General features: G+C 46.4%; 2 protein-coding genes across 5 annotated transcripts in view; one reads left to right on the forward strand and one right to left on the reverse strand.

The window, feature by feature from the left end:
- ablim3 (actin binding LIM protein family, member 3) overlaps positions 1-1912 on the reverse strand; it is a 37008-nt gene extending 35096 nt beyond the window's left edge. For both annotated transcript variants that reach the window (XM_076162868.1, XM_076162867.1), the window contains exon 1: positions 1507-1912. In XM_076162868.1, coding sequence (XP_076018983.1) covers positions 1507-1519 — 13 coding nt within the window. In that variant the 5' untranslated portion in view covers positions 1520-1912. The remainder of the gene's footprint in view (positions 1-1506) is intronic.
- Positions 1913-5332: 3420 nt separating this feature from the next.
- Positions 5333-20750, forward strand: sh3tc2 (SH3 domain and tetratricopeptide repeats 2). 3 transcript variants are annotated; one of them, XM_076162747.1, is made up of 22 exons: positions 5333-5390; positions 10262-10360; positions 10985-11116; positions 11673-11800; positions 11882-11987; positions 12070-12213; positions 13019-13217; positions 13345-13418; positions 14480-14675; positions 14951-15087; positions 15197-15247; positions 15369-15673; positions 15855-16049; positions 16134-16994; positions 17124-17344; positions 17431-17597; positions 17746-17923; positions 18045-18195; positions 18543-18665; positions 18830-18980; positions 19099-19295; positions 19536-20750. In XM_076162747.1, exons 1-22 carry the CDS (start codon positions 5348-5350, stop codon positions 20472-20474), a joined length of 4797 nt encoding a protein of 1598 aa, XP_076018862.1. In that variant the 5' UTR covers positions 5333-5347; the 3' UTR covers positions 20475-20750. The 3 variants fall into 3 exon arrangements, with proteins under 3 accessions (XP_076018862.1, XP_076018863.1, XP_076018861.1); XM_076162748.1 differs by lacking the exon at positions 5333-5390 and adding an exon at positions 5614-5920; XM_076162746.1 differs by lacking the exon at positions 5333-5390 and adding an exon at positions 9415-9550.
- Positions 20751-22573: the final 1823 nt, after the last annotated feature.

Raw genomic sequence — 22573 nt, forward strand, 5'->3', positions numbered from 1 at the left:
AGGAGAGAAGAGGAGAGGAGAGGAGAGGAGAAGAGAAGAGAGGAGAGGAGAGGAGAGGAGAGGAGAGGAGAGGAGAGGAGAGGAGAGGAGAGGAGAGGAGAGGAGAAGATGTTCTTTTCTCAGCTGTGTGTTGTGATTTTATGCCTTAAGCATGATCACTGACACTGACACACCACCGTCTGCCTGCTGTGACAACACTGACACACACACAAATGGGGGCTTACACATGGTTTAACACAGGTTGACGCATGTGTGTGTGCATTCACGTCTCTCCACACACACGCTGCGGCCCACATGGTGCCTGAGCCCCTCCTCGTCTCCTCGTCTCCCCGTCTCCCTGTGCCGTCAGCTGAGAAAGGCATTTTTAAGATTAACAGAAGAATTCTAAATATTCTCCTCTCCTGTACGGAGCTGAAGCCCGGCGACGTACAGCACAGTGACACGGGCCGGCCAGGAAATATAAAACAAAACAAGGCGGACAGCTGAGTGAGGACAGACTGACAGACAGACTGATCAGTTTGCACAGCACCTGGCAACTTCCACTGGCATCACTGAGCGCAAAGAGGCATGAAAGGAAGTAAGGAGAGATCCCAGTGCTGCACCTCCACCAGCTACAGTGCCTCATCTCATCAACCCAGACATCCGGGCAAGCCTTGTGACCTGACCAGCGATGGAACAACTCGATACAGATACACAACAAAGCCCAGGCAGTGCAGCACATGCTCACATGAACACACAGCTGATGAGCCCTACAGGGGGAAAAGCCCTGATTCAGCTGACAGAGGATCAGGGTCAGAGTCAGCTGATGCAAGGTCAGCTTAGGATCACGGGAGCCCCCGAGCCGCTCTGGGACAAGCATGACAGCCGCCGCCTCCAGACCAACACCGCGATGTCAGCGCGGCTCAGGGTCGACACCCGAAGCAACTCAGCGGGTTCAGAACTCCTCAGGCGGGCTGAGCTAGAAGCCAGGTGGAGCTTTTTACGAAGAGACAACAGCTGAAGGTCTGGGTGGTCTCGGTGGTCCCGGTCCCGTCCTCGCCCCTGAGGTCAAAGGCGCTAAAAAAGGCAGCCGGGGGGGGCGTGTTGGTTATGACAGATAGATGAGGAAGGTGAGGAGGAGAAATGAGGAGGAGGAGAGGGAGATAGTGCAGAAGGAGCAATAGGAAGATGTTGGGAGGCAGAGAGCAACAGCTGCTATTGGGGATGAAGAATGACAAAAATGCTGTTGGAGAAGTCAAATGCTGCTCTGACCTCCAGCTATACTTAGACTGAAGTCACACACACCTACATGGGAGAGGGCTCCTCTCAGGGAAACACATGGAAATGACTATTAAGGCATATTTCAGAGGATAAGATCACTTCAAATCAGCTCATCCACACTAAGTTCTCTCATCTGCACCTGCACATCACACACACACACACACACACTCTGATCTCACTGACTCTGGGCGCAGTGTTGTGTTTACGCGTCATGTGGAGACATAAAGCGCGCAGGAATGGACTCACCACTGGAACTCATGATGCCCAAAGGTTCCGATCGACAACCAAAGCCGCTCCGTCACAATGTAATCCCATAAAGCAGGAAGATCTCCACCGGGCACTTTGGTTCCCCTGGAAAAGTGTGGAGTAAGAAAAAATAAAAAATCAAAGCGAGCTTCCAGGGAGCGAGAGCGACGCGTCCCCGGGGCTCAGTGCATCTCCAGCGGCGGCGCTCCAGTCAGGGGGACCGGAGCTGGAACCAGGCGAGCAAAACAAAGATACGCGCGGATGTTTCCAGGCTTTATCAGAGCTGAGAGAGTGAGAGAGTGAAGCTGTGGCTCAGAGAGAGAGAAAACACACACTCACACACACACACTCACAATGCAATGTGGCTCAGTCGGATTCCACCTTCACATTTTAGCTCTCGGCTCATTCCAGCTCCACCGCGCGCGCTCGCTCTCTCTCTCTCTCTCTCTCTCCCCCCCTCTCTCTCCTGCTGTCATCGTGCGCCTCTTTCACACTGGCGCCGCAACAAACCCGTTCCGGTTAATACTTTCAAAATAAATGTCAAGCTCTTTTTCTTCCATTGAATATGTAAAGTGCGTGCGTGTGTGCATTATTTATAAATCAATTGCAATCACACAGCAGGCACATATCATCATTGTTATTATTATCATTAATATCAGCGCTATAATTATTATTACAAGAGCCAAAACGGAACCGAATTAATTCAGATGTACAGGTATGGCATCAGTTACTTGTTTGTTTACATGGCATCACAACTTCGTTTACTTGACGACATCGATTTTTGTTCGATGGCGTCACGATCGTTAATAGCTTTTATATTTTCTATCACGGACTCACGCAGTAATTTAATAAGCCACCCACCCACTCAATGATCTATTCCAGCGTCTTTGTCTGTTTTCCGGGGCCGTTCCGTCTTCCTCCGGCTAACTTGACGCTTCTCGCGCTCCCTCCTGGGTTGAGCGACGTCACTCCGATCTGTGAGCACATTGATGACACTGGAACCTGCAAAAGCTGTGAAATGCTGAAAAGGTTATTAGTCCTAAATTCTATCTTGTATCTGTATAAATATGAATTCAGGTGAAAGTTGGAGAAGAAGAGCTCGATGTAGGGATTTCCCACAGTCGAGGCGTCATCTTGAAATACGCAATGAGAAGCACGTTACACCTTAAAAAGCTTTCACGGTCAAACAGCTTAAAAATGTATTTTAGTGGCTTTACAAAATATTAGTAGAGGTGTGTGTCTTGTGTCGCGCCGGAGTGGATCTGTGCTGCTGAAACTGTTAAGTGACACCGCCCTCTGCTGGAAAAACAAGGTAAGCAAATTGTGATGGAAGGTGAAGCGAGTGTGTGTGTGTGTGTGTGTGTGTGTGTGTGTGTGTGTGTGTGTGTGTGTGTGTGTGTGTGTGTGTGTGTGTGTGTGTGTGTGTGTGTGTGTGTAAGAGAGAGAGGCATCTGTTAATCTATAATCACAGTAATTGCCTGAGACTGGTCACATTACAGACCTGAGCTGCACCCACATTGTTATAATGCAATAGAGACCAAATCCTTTTAGTGGATTCTTCATATATCAGTGTGTGGAACGTGTTTATGTGCAGCTGAAAGGGTTAAGTGGCCTGTGATCCTCAGTGCTGGACCGTGTTGGTGAGAGAAGTCAGGTCCAACTTGATATTGAATCCCAGAAACATGAGAGTTTGATGCCATGTGGTCAATCCATTAAACTGGTGTGTGTGTGTGTGTGTGTGTGTGTGTGTGTGTGTGTGTGTGTGTGTGTGTGTGTGTGTGTGTGTGTGTGTGTGTGAAAATGAGCTGTTTTTATGAAGCTGCCTTGTCTGTACTGAGGAAACCCTGGTTCTGAAGCAGGGAGGAAGCCGGACAATGGCGGGATGTGAGAGGTGCCTCTCTCTCTCTCTCTCTCTCTCTCTCTCTCTCTCTCTCTCTCTCTCTCTCTCTCTCCCACTCTTTCTCTCTTTCCTTTCTGGATCTCAAGGGTTGCACAAGATGTTCTTTTGTCTGTTATTTCTCTTTGCAGGACTCCCTGACCCCCACGCTGTTTATGCTCAGTGTCTCTGTTTCAAACTAAACTCTTAGAAAACAGGGTGTGGAGTTTAGAGTGTTTAAACCTGGTGGAGTATCATCATGGTGGTGGTTAGTCTGGGTGGAGCAGACGGAGGTGTGTACTGTCTCATCTCAGTGTTCTGGCTCTGAATCAGACCCAAGAGCTCACGTCTCTGAAACAAAACATAAACACACACCGCATGAGAAGTGGCCTGAATTCCTCTGATTTTATGTCTTTACTACATTTGCTAAATTGCTCTGAATGGCTGACCCTTTGATAAGAGTTGATAAGGATCAGAGATGAGTTTAATGATTGACAGTATAAATGCAGCTCCCTCAGTGTGTGTGTGTGTGTGTGTGTGTGTGTGTGCGTGCGTGCGTGCGTGCGTGCGTGTAATCCCCGTGTGGGCGGCTGCCCTGTGGACCTGGCGTGTGGCGGGTGTTGATTGTGCTCCAGTGTCAATCCTGCCTTATGCTTTTGTCCTCCAAACTGACCGGGCAGAAAAACAGGAAGGTAGACTTCCTGTGCACTGAAGGCACCATGGCAGGAGGCCATGGTGTCGGCACAGTGTTCACGCTGTCTGTGAACGCACCTCCACCAGCCTCTGCCCTCTAATTGACACGGAGGTTGATCTTCAACTGATATTTATTTTTGCTGGAATAAACCGGTGCACTGATGATGTCATGATTTTCCTTCTTAGGGCCCTGAAACTGGAAACAGCTTCCTTAGAGCTTCCTTAAAAGCAACACCAGGCACAAATGAGGCTTTTTTTCGCGATGCACTGTCACATGATGGTGCAGACATGATGGCGGGTCTTGTGTTGCTGCAGTGCGTTGTGTTGCTGCATGTGTTGTATCATTGTGAGGCTTAATCATTGCACGTAGACTAGAGCGTCTTTTGTCACCATCGCTCCCGCTGATCAGCACTACGCTGCATTTTTCACTAACCCTCTTAATTCCTGTCCTTTGTCCTTTGCGCACGGTCAGGCATATGCACACACACAGGCACGCACACACACACATGCAAAGACGCCGCCAAGCTGGAATCACAAACCTTTTTCTGTTTCCTCAGCCACATACCCATTAACTCCTCAATTAACTCACTCGCTCCGTTTGTCCACTCACTCGTTCACTTCCTTGCTCGCTCGTTCACTTACTTACTTATCAATCCATTCATTACTTCACTCACTAATCCATTCATTCAGCAAGTCATTTATTTCTCATTACATACTCACTCGTTCATCCCTCAGTAATCTGCTCCCACACTCGCTCACTCCTGCCAGCAGAGCAGAGTAAATGGTGTGTGTCCTGCAGTGTTGCATGATCCCATGTGCAGGGCTGATATTCTGTGTTCAGGGTGACTTTGTCGCGGTGCATCGGGGGGCTGTGGATACACAATCACCACGGTTTATATTTAACTAAGCAGGCAAAAAACACAAGAAAGCAACGCAGCAGCAGCAGCAGCAGCAGCAGCACCCCTGGGATTATTATCTCCCTTCACACAGATAGGGACGGACATGACCCAGAAATGGAAGTGAGTCAATGATAAAGAGAGCACACACACACACACACACACACACACACACACACGGTGAGGCAGAAAGGGGGGAGTGAGGCCGTGATTAAAGGTGGACTGCATGTTGGTGGCGCTTCCAAACTGTCCTGGTGGAATGTAGAGCCGATGGGCAGGACTGATGTGCACAGGCAACACACGTCTGGAATGAAGAATGGTGAGACGCTTGTGCCTTTTACCTGTCGCACTGAACTGGTGAGACTGGTGTGAGGGAATGAGGAAGCCGCTTGTGTTTACTGCACAGAGGAAACACACAGGTGGGTGGTGCAGAATTGGGTTAAAGGAGCCTGGATTACAACATAAATGTCTTTCTGTGACACAGTGTGTGTGTGTGTGTGTGTGTGCTTCAGGGGTGACCAAGAGAGAGAGAGAGAGAGAGAGAGAGAGAGACAGAGTGACAGGGAGGGGGGGGGGGGGGGAGAGAGAGAGAGGGAGAGAGAGAGAGAGAGGCTGTGCCCTTGTCCTAAAGAAATAAAGAAATGAGGGGAGGAGTTACAGCAAACTTCCTCTGTCAGTGACATGCGGACTGGGGGAGCCTCTGTAGGAAACACTCACACACTCACTCACACACTCACAGGCTGACCTACGTACATACTCAGGAGTCTTTTGCTGTTTCCTTCTCTTTGCCTCTGTGGGTAATGACAATGATTACTACAGCTGCTATGAGATCCTTCACTCTTTAGACTGTAAACCAGGGCACACACAGACACAAACATACCTACACACACACACTCTCTGCCACGCACCTTAGGAATGAAGTGAGGGAAGCGCCGGCACCAAGACAGAGGTAAGAGTTGCATTCTTTTGCTTTTTATCTGTCTGTCCGAGCGTAGCTGTTCATTAAATTTACACGGCTGTACTTTGTGTTTGGTCATAACAACCATAGAACTTGTCAGACCACAAAGTGAAGAATGTAAAAAGTAAAAAGTGATCGTTCAGTAATTCTTTTACTTCTGTATTATGTGCACTGTTGTTTTGATAAAGTATGCAAACGCTCCCACACAGTTTGGACTCTTACTCCACAACCTGAATCAGTGTTTCCCACTGATAGCAGACGATAGCAGCACTGATAAGAGGCTGTAATAATCAAATGATCACTTCAAAATGCCACATCAGTAGATTTGACATTATAGTTCCTCTTAGGCTGTTTTAGAGTACAAATGCCCTTATGCAACGGTGCGGGAATCTCCCTGCAGGGAGCTCTCTGACCTAGACACACAGGCATGTGAGGGAGCTAACGGGGGGTTAGTCTAAACTTAGAGTCCATAACCTCCGTCTCATGTTTCTCTCTGCTACAGCTGATGTTCTCTCCTATCCCCCCATGCCACATATTCCAAATCTATTAACCCACATTCTACACACACACACACACACACACACACACACACACCTCAGACAGCCCTGCTTGAACACAGCCGCTCTGTGTTGACACCATATGTTTCTCATTAGTTTGAATGTTATTGTCATGGACTGCTGAGTGTCACGATTGCAGTTTAGCCTTTGCCGCATTTTGAAACTGCGTGGCGACTGTGGTCATTTACGCGGCTGTTAAGTTCATCAAACCCTGTCGTTAAAAGGCTGTTTGTATGTTTGAGGCTGAAATGCCTTTAATCATATGGAATGTAACACAAGACTTTAAAGTAACAATAACAACACGTGTGTGTATTCAGAGGAGGGAGGTTTGGACACTGAGAAACAACAGATAGAACATCCATCAGTTTAAATGTTCTGCCTGTAGGCTTTATGCTTTAACACAGATTTAGTGGCAGTATGTAAATTGTCACCGCGGGCAACTGTTGTCTTTGATGCAGCTTTAGAAGCTCCAAATGTCTAACTTATGACCATTGATATCAGCCTTGAAGGGCCTGTGTTTATTAGATTAGACACATTCTAATGCACCATGGGAAACGGAGCCGAGAGGCTGTTGCCCTGACACTCCTCCAGCCTGTTTACTGCCACAAGACACACGCACACACAGATTCAATAATCAGCATTCGGTCACAAAAACAACATGTAGAGTCTGAACGTGGTTCCAGACGCTGATATGAGCCTGTGTAATGTGTGTATGGGCTAGAAAAGGACAGAAACAATGGAGATATTCTACGCTTGTGTTTCGGCTTTGACAGGTTCTTTGAGATAAACAAATTCAAACAGTGGCAGATGACATCATGTCCTACATCATGCATATGTCCTTCCTGTAATGCGAAGCAAATTTTGAGGCAGTTTCAAACGAGGCCCACTAAATTATTAATTGCCTGGCTGTGAAAAAAACATGACTGGTGTAAATCCTTCTCTTTATATTGTATACATATAAAGGCTTTATAATAAGTCAACAATTCTGCAATTATACAATTTAGCAAGTAAAAGTCATGACTGCTTGTGTTATAAAGCGACCAGGTGTGCAGTTATGGAGCGTCTGCCCACATTCTGCTCTGAAGTCTTTTGGGGGAAGGTGTCAGAGCTTAGCAGAAGTAAATCCACAAGCCAACCACTCGTTTCCCCTCTGAAAACAAAAGCAAACGCACAACACACTGAAATCCCTAACTTACATCAAGAAATAGAGCCAAAGAGGGTGTGAGGATACTACCAGTAGTCCTGCAAATCCAGAGAGTTTCAGAGAGTTTGGAATGAAATAAATCTTTTAAATTGACTATAAAGTGCAGTTTGTGGAGGCGTAGTGAGGTTTCAGCTGCAGTGGAACTTCAGCTCTTATCTGATCACAAAGAAGGCCACTCAGCTGAGGAGGTTGAACTTGAACAGAAGGACCTTGAAGCAGACATACATAATACAAGACATAATAGCCACAAAAGCACTTATTCATCAGATAAGCTGTTGATGATATAAGGTAGAGATAAGGTTCGCCATAGAAATATCCTCTGGGTGTTTCTGCCAGCCATGATATAAATCTCAACCATTCTATTACAACTCAACACAATTCTGAACTTTTAAAGTGATACGTTGAAAAGACTATGTTTCACTCAGCAGCAGTTGTTGGGGAAACATGGGGTGGTAGGATTGTTGCTACAGCTGAGGGCCTAACCAACACGTCAATCACAGCAATATAGAAGTATAGCATGGATATATGAATTAATATGATATGACCTAACCCTACTCTATAACCAAAGGCTGGTTGGTTCTCTTACCCTCTAACAATAAGTGCATGTCCACACTCCAGCTTATTGTTTCCTCCATTTATGCACTTAAGCTATCAGAGAACACAAAACCACAGCTGATAACTGTTCATAACCAATCATTTGTGGTGTGGATTTACTCAGCAGATGTATATGGATATTGCTCGCTCTGGCTGAGTCTGGTATTGGAAATGGTTTAAAAAACAAACAGCAATAAACAAAGAAAAACAATCTATACTTAGTCTGCCCTCATAATCTGACCTGCAAATGCTTCCCTCCTCTTTTAAGAGTTTGTAATAGAGTGTCAGAGTAAGAGGGTCTATGAAAATGAGCTGTCCCTTTAAGAATCTGAAACGTAGTGAAAGCATGCCTCAGCACATTTAGTCCAGTATAAACATCATCCTCATCTATTCAGTATCTTCTTCATATGGAGTCTTCACCCATAAAACTCTTCTGAAATCCATCCTTTCCTCTCTGAAAAGCTCATAGGGTGATGTCACATCATGCTGCCGTGATGATGTCACGCGTGTTACTGGCATATTTTGCATTGGCTAGTGTGATGTGAATAAAGTGTGGGTTGATCTCTGCCATCACGCAGCTCCTGCCCGCTTTACTGTGACCTTGCGGTGTGTCCCTATGTGGCATTGCCTTACAGCGGCTCAGCAGTACATTGTCTCTGCAACACACACACACACACATTAGCACAGATTCACAAACACACATTGTGACACACATACCGTGCATATTTTAGCTGACCCACACACACAGCATATAGGGAAACTCTCACTGAGGCCTGCCCCCCACACACTCATCCCAATCTGCAGAGTGCTTTGTGCATTCACACACGGCCAGCTAGTGAGGCGAGAGAGAGAGACAGAGAGAGAGGGAGAGAGAGAGAGAGGGAGAGAGAGAGGAGAGAGGCTGGTGGGAGGAGGGAGATGGAGAATTCAAGAGACCGAGGGGTTACAAAAAGAGGGAGACCCAGACGGAGAGCAGGAGAGATAAAGCGTGGGGAGGAGAGAGGAGACACATCCAGTAAATACTAAGCAGTGAGGGGAGAGAGTGAGCGGGACAGGCAAGGGAACACCGACATAGGAAGGGAAACGGGGGGGGGCTTGTCCTGTCCAGAGAGGGAGTTGTTAAAGAGGCTGGGGGAGCCGGTGGGATGGCATTGATCTCCCGGAGCTGCCGGGTCTTGGGCCAGATGGCGTCTTGTTGCTGCAGACCGCTGCTCAGCTGCTGCTGCTGTGGACCTCTCATCAAAGTCTGCCTCTCGTCCTTCACAGGTCGGTCCCAGCCTGCTCTCCTCTCTGTGCTACTGCGCGGTCATGAGAAGGACCGCCGCACTCACATAGACAGGAGCGTAGGTCTATACACACCATGGGTAACACACTTAGCCACGAAGGTAAAGGGGAAGGGGTGTGTTCCTGACATAGCAGCATGACCGTGCTTGTGTCAAGCAGTCCCCGTTGGTCCTAACCATGCTCTGTGTTGTGGATACTGTAGGACGCGAAAGAATAGGCTGTTGTGTTCTTCTGCGTAATGTCACGTTGCATTGTATTGTAAGTTGTGCGCCCTTTTGTTGCATTGTTCTCTGTTGTGAACGCTTGTCCAGATAACGTGTTTTGTGTCCTCTACGCTGACAAAGCATGTTCGTCAGTTTGTGGAAAAAGAAGGGAAGAATGTTTTATCCGTTAACAAACACAAACTTTTAAATCCAGCATACTGGGCTGTCGTGAGCCTGTATGTGTGCCAACATGTGACTGTGCTGTGAGTGATCATGAGCAAGGCAGCTGTATGATCCAGCAGTGTGTGTGTCTGAGCTGGATCTTGCCTTCTGTATCCCCCAAAACCCTGTTAACTCCTGACACTAACCTATGGCTCCACCCCAGCATTCCCAGTACACTCTCTTTCCTTCCAGTGACCTTAACTCTACTAACTCGCAGCTTATTGTCTCAACCACTCAACCAAACGCCTGTCTGTTCCCATCTTCACAGACATCTCTCCCGCTGAGCTGGATGCTCTTTGGAGGGAACCACCGTACACCTTTGGTGGATCAAATGAACACTTCCCGGGACATGACATCATGACTCAAGGTAGAGTATGAGCTGTGGGAGAACAACTCAATCTAGTCTAAATCATCGGCTTATCAGAAAACCCTGTATTAGTGTAAAGCCCAAACACTATGGTGAGTCTAATTTGAGAGGGAGCCGTGGTGGAGCACATGTGGTCACTGAGGAAGTGTTTGGGACATCCTCTCCTGCACAATGGGACAAATCAGGGGAAGCCCGTCGCCGCTCTGCTGCAGTTATCAGCTATTATTTGCAACCATCCTTCTGATATTTATAGACTTGAAATTGATTTGGATCCTGTTTATGTTCGGTTGTAAAGCACACTTACTAACTGCAGAGGACCCTTAAAGTCACATGTTGAGGCTGTGTCACGACTTAAAACACACATTTACTCAGAAATTGCTGTTTTCATCTGGTGTCATCTGGTAACATTTCCAGCTAAATCTGCGAGACAGTCTCGACCCTGCGTCATAATGGCAGCATACTTGAGATGACCCTCTTGATTAGACTGTTTCCAGTTACCACACACCTGCTTCTATGAACAAGACACTGGCCTAGAGAACACATGATAGGCGCCGAGGCCGTTACCTCAGATAAGCTCTGTGACCCAGTGTTTGTTTTGTTTTTCTGATTGTGTTTCCTGTTCAGGTGTGGAGGAGGATGGCCCAGCGGTGGAATCAGGTGAAGGAGGAGTGGAGCAAGAGAGTTACTGGAAGAGGAAAGAAGCCTTCCCTAAAGGAAGTACTATCTCGCTGGGCGTTGGAGACAAATACTCCTCAGGTACTTGTTTGCCATAGTTCACTCTTTGACTTGTTTATGCTTTAGCCATTATCCAGTCTAAACTACTTATATTTCACATACATCACGTCCAATTTATACCTCAGCGTGCATATGCTACGAGATGATGCACGCTTCCCTGTTCACTTATGTTTTCCTGGCTCAGCAGTTAGTTCCATCCATCAATTTCCTTCAGGTTCTTCCTCTCAAATGGATTTAAATGGCCACACTGAGAGTCCAGTTAGAGCTCTAATAGCTTTGGTAGTCCTCTGAGGGAAAACATTATGCACACAATGCATTTCAATGAAACATTAACTCCACTAAAAATCCTTTAATGAACTTGTGGAAGTCTTCTCTCTCTTTGCTCACTGTGCTATCGTAGTCTTAGTTTATTTGTACAGCGATAACGGACACAAACCCTCGACTGCAACACGACCTTATTGCAATACGACATTGGGATGTGTTCGTTGGCACGTCACTCCACAAAATAAAAAAATAAAAAATGCTTTCATTTTTATATTTATGATTAATCATGGCTATAATCTTGTGTCACATCCAGAAATCGTGCTGCTGTTCACCGGGCAGAGGCGGTCCAGTGTACTTCCTGACCGGGTCCTGCAGGAGGCGCTTCGCACGCGGCTCCGGGTGGTGGAGAGCAACAGCCAGGATGTCATCCAGCTCTTTAAGGTCAGTTACATCAGGAACCATGACATGATTTGACGCAATGAAATGGAACAAATGTCATACTGATGAGCTTCGTCTCTGCAGGACCTGTCTGCCCGTCTGGTGTCAGTCCATGCCGAGAAGGACAGCTTTGTCCTCACGTTCAAGACTGTGGAGGAGATCTGGAAGTTTTCAACTTACCTGGCTTTAGGTGAGACTGCGACCGTCTGTGTCTGTCGGCGGGGCCTTTTCTGTCTTTCCTCATGCTAACAGATGTACTTTATGTTCTCTAGGCTATGTGTCCCGCTGCTTGGAGAACTTCCTGTGTGATCAGTCCATCTGGTTGGACCAGGAGCTCCTCAGCGACTTGGAAATCAACGTAACAGTGGACGAGGAACATCTAGCAACCCTCTACCTGGGACTATTACATCAGGAGGGTCAGTAAAGCCGTGATACTGCACAGGCAGATCAGTCACATTACAGAAACTCTGAAGAACATCAACACTGATGATCCACTTCATGAACAGTTCTTAACAGTTACGTTTATAACTACCTTGGATACTTTTCACTTCTATTATTCAGTAACAAACTGCGGCTGCGATTTAATGCAATTTCTTTTGTTCTTTTTTTTCTCTGACCCCGATTAACCCTAATGAAGCCCGACTGACATGATTGGGGCCCGCTTATTGCAATTGGAGCCTAATATGGCACGCCGCTCACTTCAAACTACAACACACCTCTCGTTACAAGTCAGCCATATAATTACATTCCTATTCGTGATCACCATTGCTCTTTGTTTTCTCTAGAATTTCCACTACAACTTGAAACTGGACAACATTTTGCTACGATTCCCTATGTATTGCAAAATGTATCTTTGCTTTCTAAGCAAAAGTATTACACCATGTGCCGTCAAGAAAGTACAGAGTATTGATTTTCTCCTGTCTGGGCAGAGCAGACACTACTACTCCCCCCTCTCACTCCCTGAGTCATAAAGCTTCACGGAAACGTATATTAACAATGCAGCACTGGCAAACAGCGATGGGAATTGCATTAACTTAATAGGAGGATATGAAACCTCCATCAATCCCCTTGTGACTGAATGACGGCTCCGGATTTGTCTGAGTTTCACAGAGCCGTAACTTAACGGACTTTTAGTAACATTGCTTTGTTGTGTATGTGTGTGGGAGCTTGGGCGGTGGTCGGTCTCCCTCTGCATGTTCACGTCCATCCATGTCTTTGCAGGATCCTTCTTTGCCAAGGCACTGTCTAAAAGTGAGGAGAATGAGGACGACGAAGAGCAGTTGTCATTCAAAAAGAACGACCTGTTGACGGTGAGGAACACGGGGCAGGACAGCATGTGGGAGGGCACCTTGCTCTCCACTGGGCTTCACGGCTTAGTACCGGTCCAGTCCATGCAGCCTTTGCCGTATCCCTTCTATCAGTAAGTAAATACGTTTCCACAAATTAGCAATTTCGCTGTTTACAAAAAAATGGTGTGAAAACCCATTTGTACCCATTAGCTGGTGGATGGCATTATCCTGTTTAATCTGTGCTTCCTGTTTGGTCAGGTGGTTCCTGAGGAAGTACCCAGGATTTGCTGGATGCTCACCAACAGAAAAAGAACCATTTGAACACCCTATAGGTAAAACATCCAGCACATTCACACTAAACACATGCTGAATGTTGTCATTCAAAGATTGTTAAAGGGATATCTCATTGATTTTCCTACATAAAGTCAAAACCATATTTTGTCAGGGAAAGCCAAATGACATTTATTCCGAAATTATAATAATTTACCCAGTTCCAATATCAAGCTGGGGACTTAAAGCTTCCCAGGAGTCACAACTACAAACCACAATCAATAAACAATAACCTATAAACCAAAGTACAAAATATGAGTGACAATGTTGTTACATGACAAAGCTAAGCATTAAAATGACACTTACAATCAACAACGTTTCCTTTAACATTATATACAAAACTATGTAATTACTTTACACTTGTGTTACTTCTGGCCTGGGTGTACAACCTCTCTGCCATGAGCAACGACAACGAAAAACCAAACTTTACAAAGTGGATGACCAAAGTTTATCTTTCCAGTAATAGTACAAACACAAACAGGAGCATACACAGAAGACATTTTCCTTAGAACTGACCTGCTAATCCAGCACCTCGTCATGTCACTCAGCAGCCGGCATTAGCTCTTCATACATCCACGCTGTTCTTGACATTAACGACACTCCAACTACAGTTTCACACACATACCGCTGTTTGGACAGAATATTGCGCCAAATTACCAGAATTTAAACCACACGCGACGAAGATTTCTCCCAAACAGCCGCCGGCGTTTTTCGTTTCACATCCTTTCAATATCTTTTCGTACCTCGCGCGGTAAAAGTCTCTCGCGCGGTATCGTGATGACGTCACTCATGAGCGCCTTTTTCCTAAAGGGACAGGACCCATACCAGTATCTAGTAACGAGTGGCAACTGATTACAAAACAAATACATATCGGTAATACACGTAGTATGAAAGAGTACTGAGTGGTGAATTCAACTTAGTTTAGTTTGATTAATGGACCTTGCAGCTGTAAACAAAAATAGGGAATTATACCAATCATGATGTAATTACAAATTAATTTTAAGGGTTATGGTATAGAGGGATTTCACAAGTCTATCTCATTCTCTCACATCACACCTGGCAGTGACGGGTTCGTGTGTGGCCGTGGTGGACTACAGTCCGCTGGGGCAAGAGGAAGTCCAGCTGAGTCAAGGGGACGTAGTGGAGATCCAGGGTCTGCTCGTCCGAAGTCTGGCCGTGTTCATTGGCACACACACCTCCACAGGACACACTGGATTTGTACACAAGGCCCATGTCAAGCCTCTGGAAATCCAACCTTTGTGAGCATTATTTAAACCATTTAAATTGTATTGAATCCAATTTTGTCATCTCAGGGATATCAGTTGACGGCGTGTTATTTTCTGGCGCATAGTGAATTAGATTAAACTTGAACACAACACCAAAACAAGTAGCTATTCCAAACTTGTTTACAGTCTGCTGCTAATCTTTATGAAAGCCAGTTTAGTGTATTTGCAGTCTGGAGGGGGAGGATCGGGTGAGGAGGCCGGAGAGACTGAGCCGAAATAATAATGCTGCCTTTGTGTCCCTCATACAGAGACGGACAATTGGTCTTTCTGACTAAGGAGGAGAGGGCCGCCCTGGCTCAGGTTAACCCCTGTAGCTCTGAGCCAAGCGACAGCAGCCTTTTGGAGAGACTCTTCTCGACCGATATCAGCTCTGTATACAGGCTCGGTAAAGAAGTGCCAGGGTTCATGTCATAACTGAAACAGAGGTCATGTTTGGTTTGATGTCAGACCTGCGGCTTGTTTCCTAAATAGCTATTTACTTTGTGTGCTTTCAGACAGACTGGATGATTCTGACTTCATGTATATCAGGAATCAGCCAACACATGGTAATGCTTTGAAAGAGCTTGATAACTGCATGTGTTCCAAATGAGAAGGGAAAAAGATACATTTACATTAAAGCTTCTATAATCTGCCCTGTTACACTGTCATATTTCTGGATTCTTCTAGAGCACAAGGTTCCTGCGAGTGCCCGACAGAGTGTCATCTCAGAGAAAAGCACTGGGACACCGCCATACCAGTCCTCCCCTCGCCCCTCCGTCTCTCAATCCTCTCCTCGTCTGTCCCATTACCACTCCTACAATCTCCTGCCGCGGGAGGGAGAGCGCCTATCCTTCACCCTTGACGACACGTTCAGAGAGTTGGATGAGTTCCAGGAAGACCCACCTCTATTCTTGGAAGAGAACAGTTGGGAGGGGGAGGAGTCGGAGCTCCATGACCCGACACTGACCCTGCTCAACCACGAACACTTTCAGGTCAGATGAGTCCCGGTCAAGCATGTTAAAGCTGTTACCTCTTACTGTTCACAACAAACCCTCTGGTGCCTCCCTCAGGTCAAACTCTGGACAAACTTTGTACCCTGTCACATATAAAAACATTTTCCACTTGCTGGGCTCCTGTTTAGCTGCTTCTTAGTTATTTTGTTGCTTTTTCTAGGAGGACTTCCTGCCCCTGTATGACCTGCAACATTCCTTCATGTCTGTGACCTTCAGTGGGAGAAGTGAGGAGGACTTATTGGGACACCTGGAGAGTGTCAGGGAGTGTGCCAAGAGGATGGCCATGCACTGGGCACATCGACGTGCGTGCTTTCTCCTAGGAAGACTATGTGCCAAGAAGCTCAAGTTCTCCCAGGTTTGTGATTCATAATGTGTTGTAACCAAAACATCATTCAGCTGTTTACATTTGATGTTCTGAGACGTTTCCACTTGTCCTCAGGCGCGGGTTTACTACGAGGAGGCTCTGAGCATTTGCGTGGATGGTTTCTCTGACACGCCACTGCTCATCGCTCTCTTCACCAACCTCACGGCTGTCTACCTGAAGCAGCGTATGTCAGACAAGCTTCCCCAGACCCTGGAGAAGGCCAGCGCCCTCCTCCTCTGCCTCCCCTGCCACACCTTCACCTCTGCCGATGAGGTGGAACTCCTCAAACTGCTCCTGAGAAGATCGGTGGTGATGGGCGACAAACACCTTGAGGCTCGCGTCTGCTACCTCGCCTCTAGCCTGTTCCTGCTTCACAGGAAGACGGATGATGCTCTTCCCTTTGTTGAGCGACTTCAGTTCCTGTCAATGACTCTCTCCGCTACAGAGGGGCAGTACATACATCCCCTAGACCTCAACTGGCTCATGAGCTTGCTCTATCATCGCAAATACATGCCGTACCTCGCACTGGCTTCTTTAAGCCTGGACACCAGACAAGACCACTCCCTGGAAGAAGCCTTCAAGAGGATCGAGTTGTTTATCAGGAACTCTGTCCGTTTGAACCCATGCTGGAGGGAAGGAACCTCCCTGCTTCCTGCACAGATTGTGATTTACCTTCAACAAGCCTTGGCCATCGCAGAGCAGGGGGAGGACCTGAAGACCCAGAGAGATCTGTGCCTGGGCATGGCCACAGTCTACCAGCAGTATGGGGCGTATGATAAAGCAGTGTGCTGTGCTCAAAAGGCGGTGGAGACAGGAGGACATATAAATGAGGAGGAAGGCTTTGAGGCCTCTGTGCTGCTGGGTTGGTTGCTGGTCTTAACAGGCGAGGCGGAGAAGGGACAGAACATTCTACAGCCACTGCTCACTTCCCTCCAGGTACAACAAGCATGATGCTTTTCTATACGATTAATCCACTTTTGGATTAATGAGCATTTTAGATTTTCAATGCAATCGTGCTGTTGTTTTTCTCCCTGTGAATATGTTGTGTGATAACTGTGTGTCCAGGGTACAGACAGTCAAACTCAACAAGGAGTGATCCACAACCTCTTGGCTTTGTGTCTGAGGCGGCAGGGTCGCGTTCCAGAAGCAGGCTGGCATCTCCACTGCGCCTTGGAAATCTCCCGGGAAAGTGGTAACAAGAGGAACCAGGCTCTCTCGCTGTCCAACCTGGGCTGCCTGGCACTGGATGTGGGCGCCTCCAGGCTCGCAGAACGCTTCCTGGTCAGGTCAGATATCTAGCTTTATAGGAAATTCTACTCATTGTGTTCTTTTTGGGGGGAACTTTTGATGGTGATCTGAATGTTTTTCACAGATCCCTGCACCTTTTCCTGGAGCTTTGGGAAAGCCCCACAGATGAGGAGCATGTTCAGACCTACCTCTGGCTGGGGCGGAGCTACAAAGACAGAGGGAAAAGCCATGACACCAGGGCGTGCTATGAAATGGGCCTGCTGATTGCATTACACGCCAAAAACTTGCAAAGTAAGTAAAAAGGCAAATTCTGTTATTTGATGGAATCTGATTATTAAGGGAACAAAACAATGCTTCCCAGTGTGTTTTATCTTTCTAAAACAAAGCATTGATAATGATTTTTAGTTTAGTTTCACATTGCTTACTGTGTTTGTCACAGGTCAGATGGTGGTGGCCAAGGTTCTGAGCCGGCTGTATGCAGACATGATGCTGTACGGTCAGAGCATCGTCTATTACGAGCACTGTGCGTCAGTATCCAGAGAGCTGAAGGACAAGAGACTGGAAGGAGAGTATCTGGAAATCCTCAGCAGCCTCTACCTCTCGCTGAACACGGAGAAGTGAGTCTCTCTCTCTCCCTCCTTCCCACTCTCTTACTCTCTCGTTTCTCTCTCTTTGTTCTATTGTATCTGTGCCACCTGTAAGTTTAGTTAATTCTCAGTTCTGGATTGTGTGGCATAGATCGTCTCGTAAGTCTCTGGACTACACCAAGCAGAGCCTCAGGATCTCCATCGACTTGGGGAAGAGAGAGGAGGAGTCTGAGACCTGGCTGCAGGTTGGACGCATCTATTACCTCATCAAGGAGGACGAGCTGGCAGACATGTACCTGCAGGTGAGGAGCCTTTTTGTGTCCACGGTTGATGATGATGAGATCGGTTGATCTCTCTAATGGCCTTTGTTATGACATGTACTCGCCTCTCTCACATGCAAAGATCTAAGAGAAGCAGCCAACCTGACTTGTCCTGTGTTCTTTAGTGTGTAGCTGCTCCTAATTCCTGACCTACAAGACCGCAGTTTGACTACATTCTTAATCAGCTGCCACTTTCATGGCCTCATTTACCAAATATAAAACTTCCTTGAACTTTAGCCGTGTAAAAATCCACACAGAAGCCCAGATTCACATTCTCATGATGGATTTACAAATGATGCGTTCAATCAACACTCCTGGTTGATTAACAGGCAGCAGTGAAGACGGCCCTGAGGATGAACGACCCGCACTTTGCCATGAGCATCTACGAGGAGGCAGGAGACGTCTACTTCAAAGGCCACAGGAACAGAATGGCCTCGCTTCCCTTCTTCAGGGTGAGAACACACACGAGCAGGAATAGACAGAGAGACAGACAGAGACACAGACACAGACAGAGACAGAGACAGACAGACTGGCAGACACGTTATTGATCTTAACGGAAATTCAGAATATGTATCCTGTCATCTCACTAAGTAAACGTTTCACGTGTTTGTTGCAGGATGGCAGTCTGCCTTTTGCACGGAGCGTTAAAGACGTCCATTCAGAGTTTCGCTTGCTGAGCAAACTGACAGAGCTGTTGATGTCCCAGGGTGAGCAGGAAGAGGCACTGCAGTATGCAACACTGGCTGTTCAGATTGCCAGCAAAACAGGTACTGAGTCGAAGCAGATCCGTATCTGTTATCACACTCCACTGTTAATTGGGGTGTGTGTCCAGCTGCACACCTTGCTGTAATGGATCCAGCAGTACCATTGTTGTTCTTTCTTCAGGGGTACGTATAAATGAGAGATCAGCCTATCACTGGTTGGGTACAGTCTACTACAGCCTGCGGCAGTATGAGATGGCAGAAAACTACTACCTCAAGTCCCTGACTCTGTGTCCGCCCGTCCTGCAGCACCCGGCCGAGGCTCGTTACTTCACCAAAGTCTACTGCCGGCTGGGAAATCTCACTCTGCACAAACTCAAGGTACAGGAGTCACGAGTGCACCGGGTCAAAGTTAGACAAGCAAACAAAAGCTGTTTACTCTTGCACTACCATGATACAGCTACACGATCTGTTCAAAGGGCAGATATTTGGTTTAATTTGCATGTTTTATATGTTTTGCATTTTTGGCTTGCTAACAGCCTGTATTTGCATAATCTTTGATCCTTGAAACTGGAAAATGAAATCATAATGAGTACATTTTGCCCTGTGTACTATCTGCAGGATGCGTTTGATGCAGTGGGGTATTTCCACTTGGCTCTGGCGGCTGCCCTGGAGGACCACACTAACCCTGAGGCTCTGTACGTGGTGTACATGAAGCTGGCTGAGATCCACGGCAACCACATGCCGGACGATCAGCTTTGCCAAACGTACATAGCCAAAGCCCAAAGTCTGAAGAGAGTTCTGGCTAACGGACGAGAGGAACATATGGAAGATCCGGGAAAAGAGCCTGGTCAAATAAAGGAAAAGATCTTGGACTGCACACAAACCTGCCATGATGCCTCTTGCGTCACGCAGAGAAAAGAGACACACTGTGCTTGTTTGACAGGAAGCGACTCTACACCCGATGAGGAGAACTCTGATACTCGTTCAGCCTCGAGAACTTGTTCGATCCATGCAGACACAGAGGCTGAAGGTGTGGAAACTACTGCCGAGCCCGTAAATGGGAAGGATGATAACATTCATCAACCTCCCTCTGATACAGACGGTTACGTGGACGCCTGTGGGTCTGAAGGGGAACTCTTGGCGAGTCAGTCCTGCAGTGACAGTATCTTTACCGAGTCCTTTAACACAGCGAAGGAGCAGATCACCGGTTCCACCAACTCCACTGACACTTTACAGACGTACCCGGATCACACCGAGCCCATGCATTCCTCCAAAGACCTTTCAGACTTTGACTCTGAACGCAGCATGCCGGGCGGTCATAGGAGTTGCACGAGAGCTGATGCTCCAAACACAAACTCCACCACAGAGACGGTCGTGGAAGAACCTGTCCTCTCTCTAGATGACAATGAGTGTGATACTGACCAAACAGAGACCATTAATGCAAACACTAACAAGGTTCCGAGCGAGGAGAGCTCTCGATATTACACAGAGGGGGAGAAATCTGAGGCGGCCGACACCGATAGCGAACACATCGACTCAGATCACATTTACACGTAGCAGCCTTTCTTCCATGCACTTTAGCGTCGTTATTGACACTTCCTCATCTGGTCACGTGACTTCTGGCCAGCGAAACTGATGAACGTTCCACAGCACATGCACTTATTGTTTGAAGAATATAGTCCAGAAGTTCTGTGAAAACTACAGTAATGTTATGTAATATATCTGTGCTTATTACATGACGTTGTGCTCGTTACAAAGTCTTTTGTAGACACATTGTTTTGTATCTCTGGAAGATATGATTCAAATTAAAAACGTGTTATTTTGTTTTCCGACTACCTTTGTTCGTGTAAATTGGGGAGGGGAGTAGCAGTATAGAAGGAACCACAAGGTGGCAGTATAATGCAGGTTGTTGTTTCTGAGGAGTGATGGTGCTGTACCTTAGTTGAGCCAGAGGAGGGCAGTTGAAGGCAGCGACATTCCTAGTAAAAGCCTGTGTTACATCAGCTGCTGCAGACATTTACAACAGGTGAGAATGGAGACAAAAGGAAGAGGTTAAACATATATGTGTGATTTACCAGCTCATGGTAAATTAGCACCTCATTTTATGGGATTTACACTTAATAACAGATTTTCTGACAAGTTGATCTTAAGATGTATACAGCAGTGCAGGTCTGTTCAGTACATTTGGTGCGATATGGATTTAAAAAACATAATTTCATCATTCATCATCATAAGTCATGCCTTACATCATTGCATGACTTACAGCAATAAGATATTAACAAGACTGTAGCATGCAGTATGTGGCCCTGTAACATATGAGGCTACGTTTCACTGAACAGACGGTAGTAAGAGGGAGTTTGAGAGCCCAAGCAAAGAGGATTCGCAAAGGGTCCAGGTCAATGTGAAGCAGAGAGTCTTCGTGAGGACTCGCATCCATGATCTGCATGCAGAATGAAGTCTGCAGGACTCCTTCCTTTCCCCCACAGGCCAGAGTTTGGCTCCGCACCAAAACAAGTTCACAATTGTGCCAAAACAAGTCTTGAATTGTTCTTCCTTATTAAGTATTCCCAGTGTTACGTCCAAATGAACTTAAGGGACATTTGCTTAACAAGCGTACAGCGTGCACTCTCTTGAATACTTATGTGGAGCTAAAGAATCTCATTAGCATCAACAGCAGAGAAACACCAGACTCCAAAGCTATGTGAGGTGAATGCAGGTACAAGAAAATGTGCAGCTCAACGTTTGTTAATTACTTTCATATAGGAGATGGAGAGGCTTAAAAGTGGGATTTAAAGAAGAGTCTCTGTTATGAAAGCTTATTCCCAACACTTCCTTTATGATAGAAACGCCCCGCTGCTTTTGTCCCGAGGCCAGTTTAGAGCCTGAAAAGCAAACTTTGAGCAGCTTTCACCTCGGGAAAAAATAGAAGAACTTATCATCTGCAAAAACAGATAACTCACTAACAGATGTTTTTACAAAATGATGAAAATCTGTTTTTAATGGGCATTCCTGCTGACATTAATCAGAATCATGTCCGGCTAAAAAAGGAACATAACACAAGAAGCATCAATTTTGATTGGTTTGACCTTGGATGCTGAATAAAATGGTTCTGTTTTTGCAAATTAACGCTTCAAATGTTTCCTGTTGTCCTTAAAAAGGACAAGAAAAATGTCTGGAGGCCTTTTAAAGAGAAGACGCCGAGCTGCACTGAAAAGTAACAGCGACTTTTAAAGATCACAGGGACCCACGACCCACAAAAGAACTCCAGTCTTCTCATCTAATCAGCGCCTTCACATCTAAGCACAGTAGTGTTTGAGTCATGCAGCTCCTTCTCCCAAAACCATTTTTCTTTTATTTTTGGAAAATACGTGCAGCCACTGAACAAAATCGTCGTGTAATTATTATGTGAGAAAACATTCTTCTCAGTGGAGCGTCATGTTCCTTGGACGTTGTCATTTTTCAGGAAGTGTCCCTATAAAGATTATTTTCTGTGGCATTTGTGAATAAATAAACAGTTCACAAAGCACGAACTTAAGAGAAACTTTGCTCTATGTAGAGGATTTGAGCCCTCAGTGTCAAACTAATGCAGTATGAAAACCTTGATGCTTGTTTAAAGAGGACAGATTAGACTAGAGATTATTAGATTGTTAGATTAG

Source organism: Genypterus blacodes, unplaced genomic scaffold (genome assembly GCF_046128005.1).
Source record: "Genypterus blacodes isolate CSIRO-AG114 ecotype Tasmania unplaced genomic scaffold, CSIRO-AGI_Gbla_v1 ptg000128l_1, whole genome shotgun sequence".
NCBI classification, from domain to species: domain Eukaryota; kingdom Metazoa; phylum Chordata; class Actinopteri; order Ophidiiformes; family Ophidiidae; genus Genypterus; species Genypterus blacodes.

Bases quoted from the DNA above. Each gene is read 5' to 3' on its own strand.
- sh3tc2 (XM_076162746.1), top strand. From the start codon at position 9,430: ATGGCATTGATCTCCCGGAGCTGCCGGGTCTTGGGCCAGATGGCGTCT. The intron at 12,214-13,018 runs GTCAGTAAAGCC...ATGTCTTTGCAG, and splicing joins GGGACTATTACATCAGGAGG to GATCCTTCTTTGCCAAGGCA. The intron at 19,296-19,535 runs GTACAGGAGTCA...TACTATCTGCAG, and splicing joins TCACTCTGCACAAACTCAAG to GATGCGTTTGATGCAGTGGG.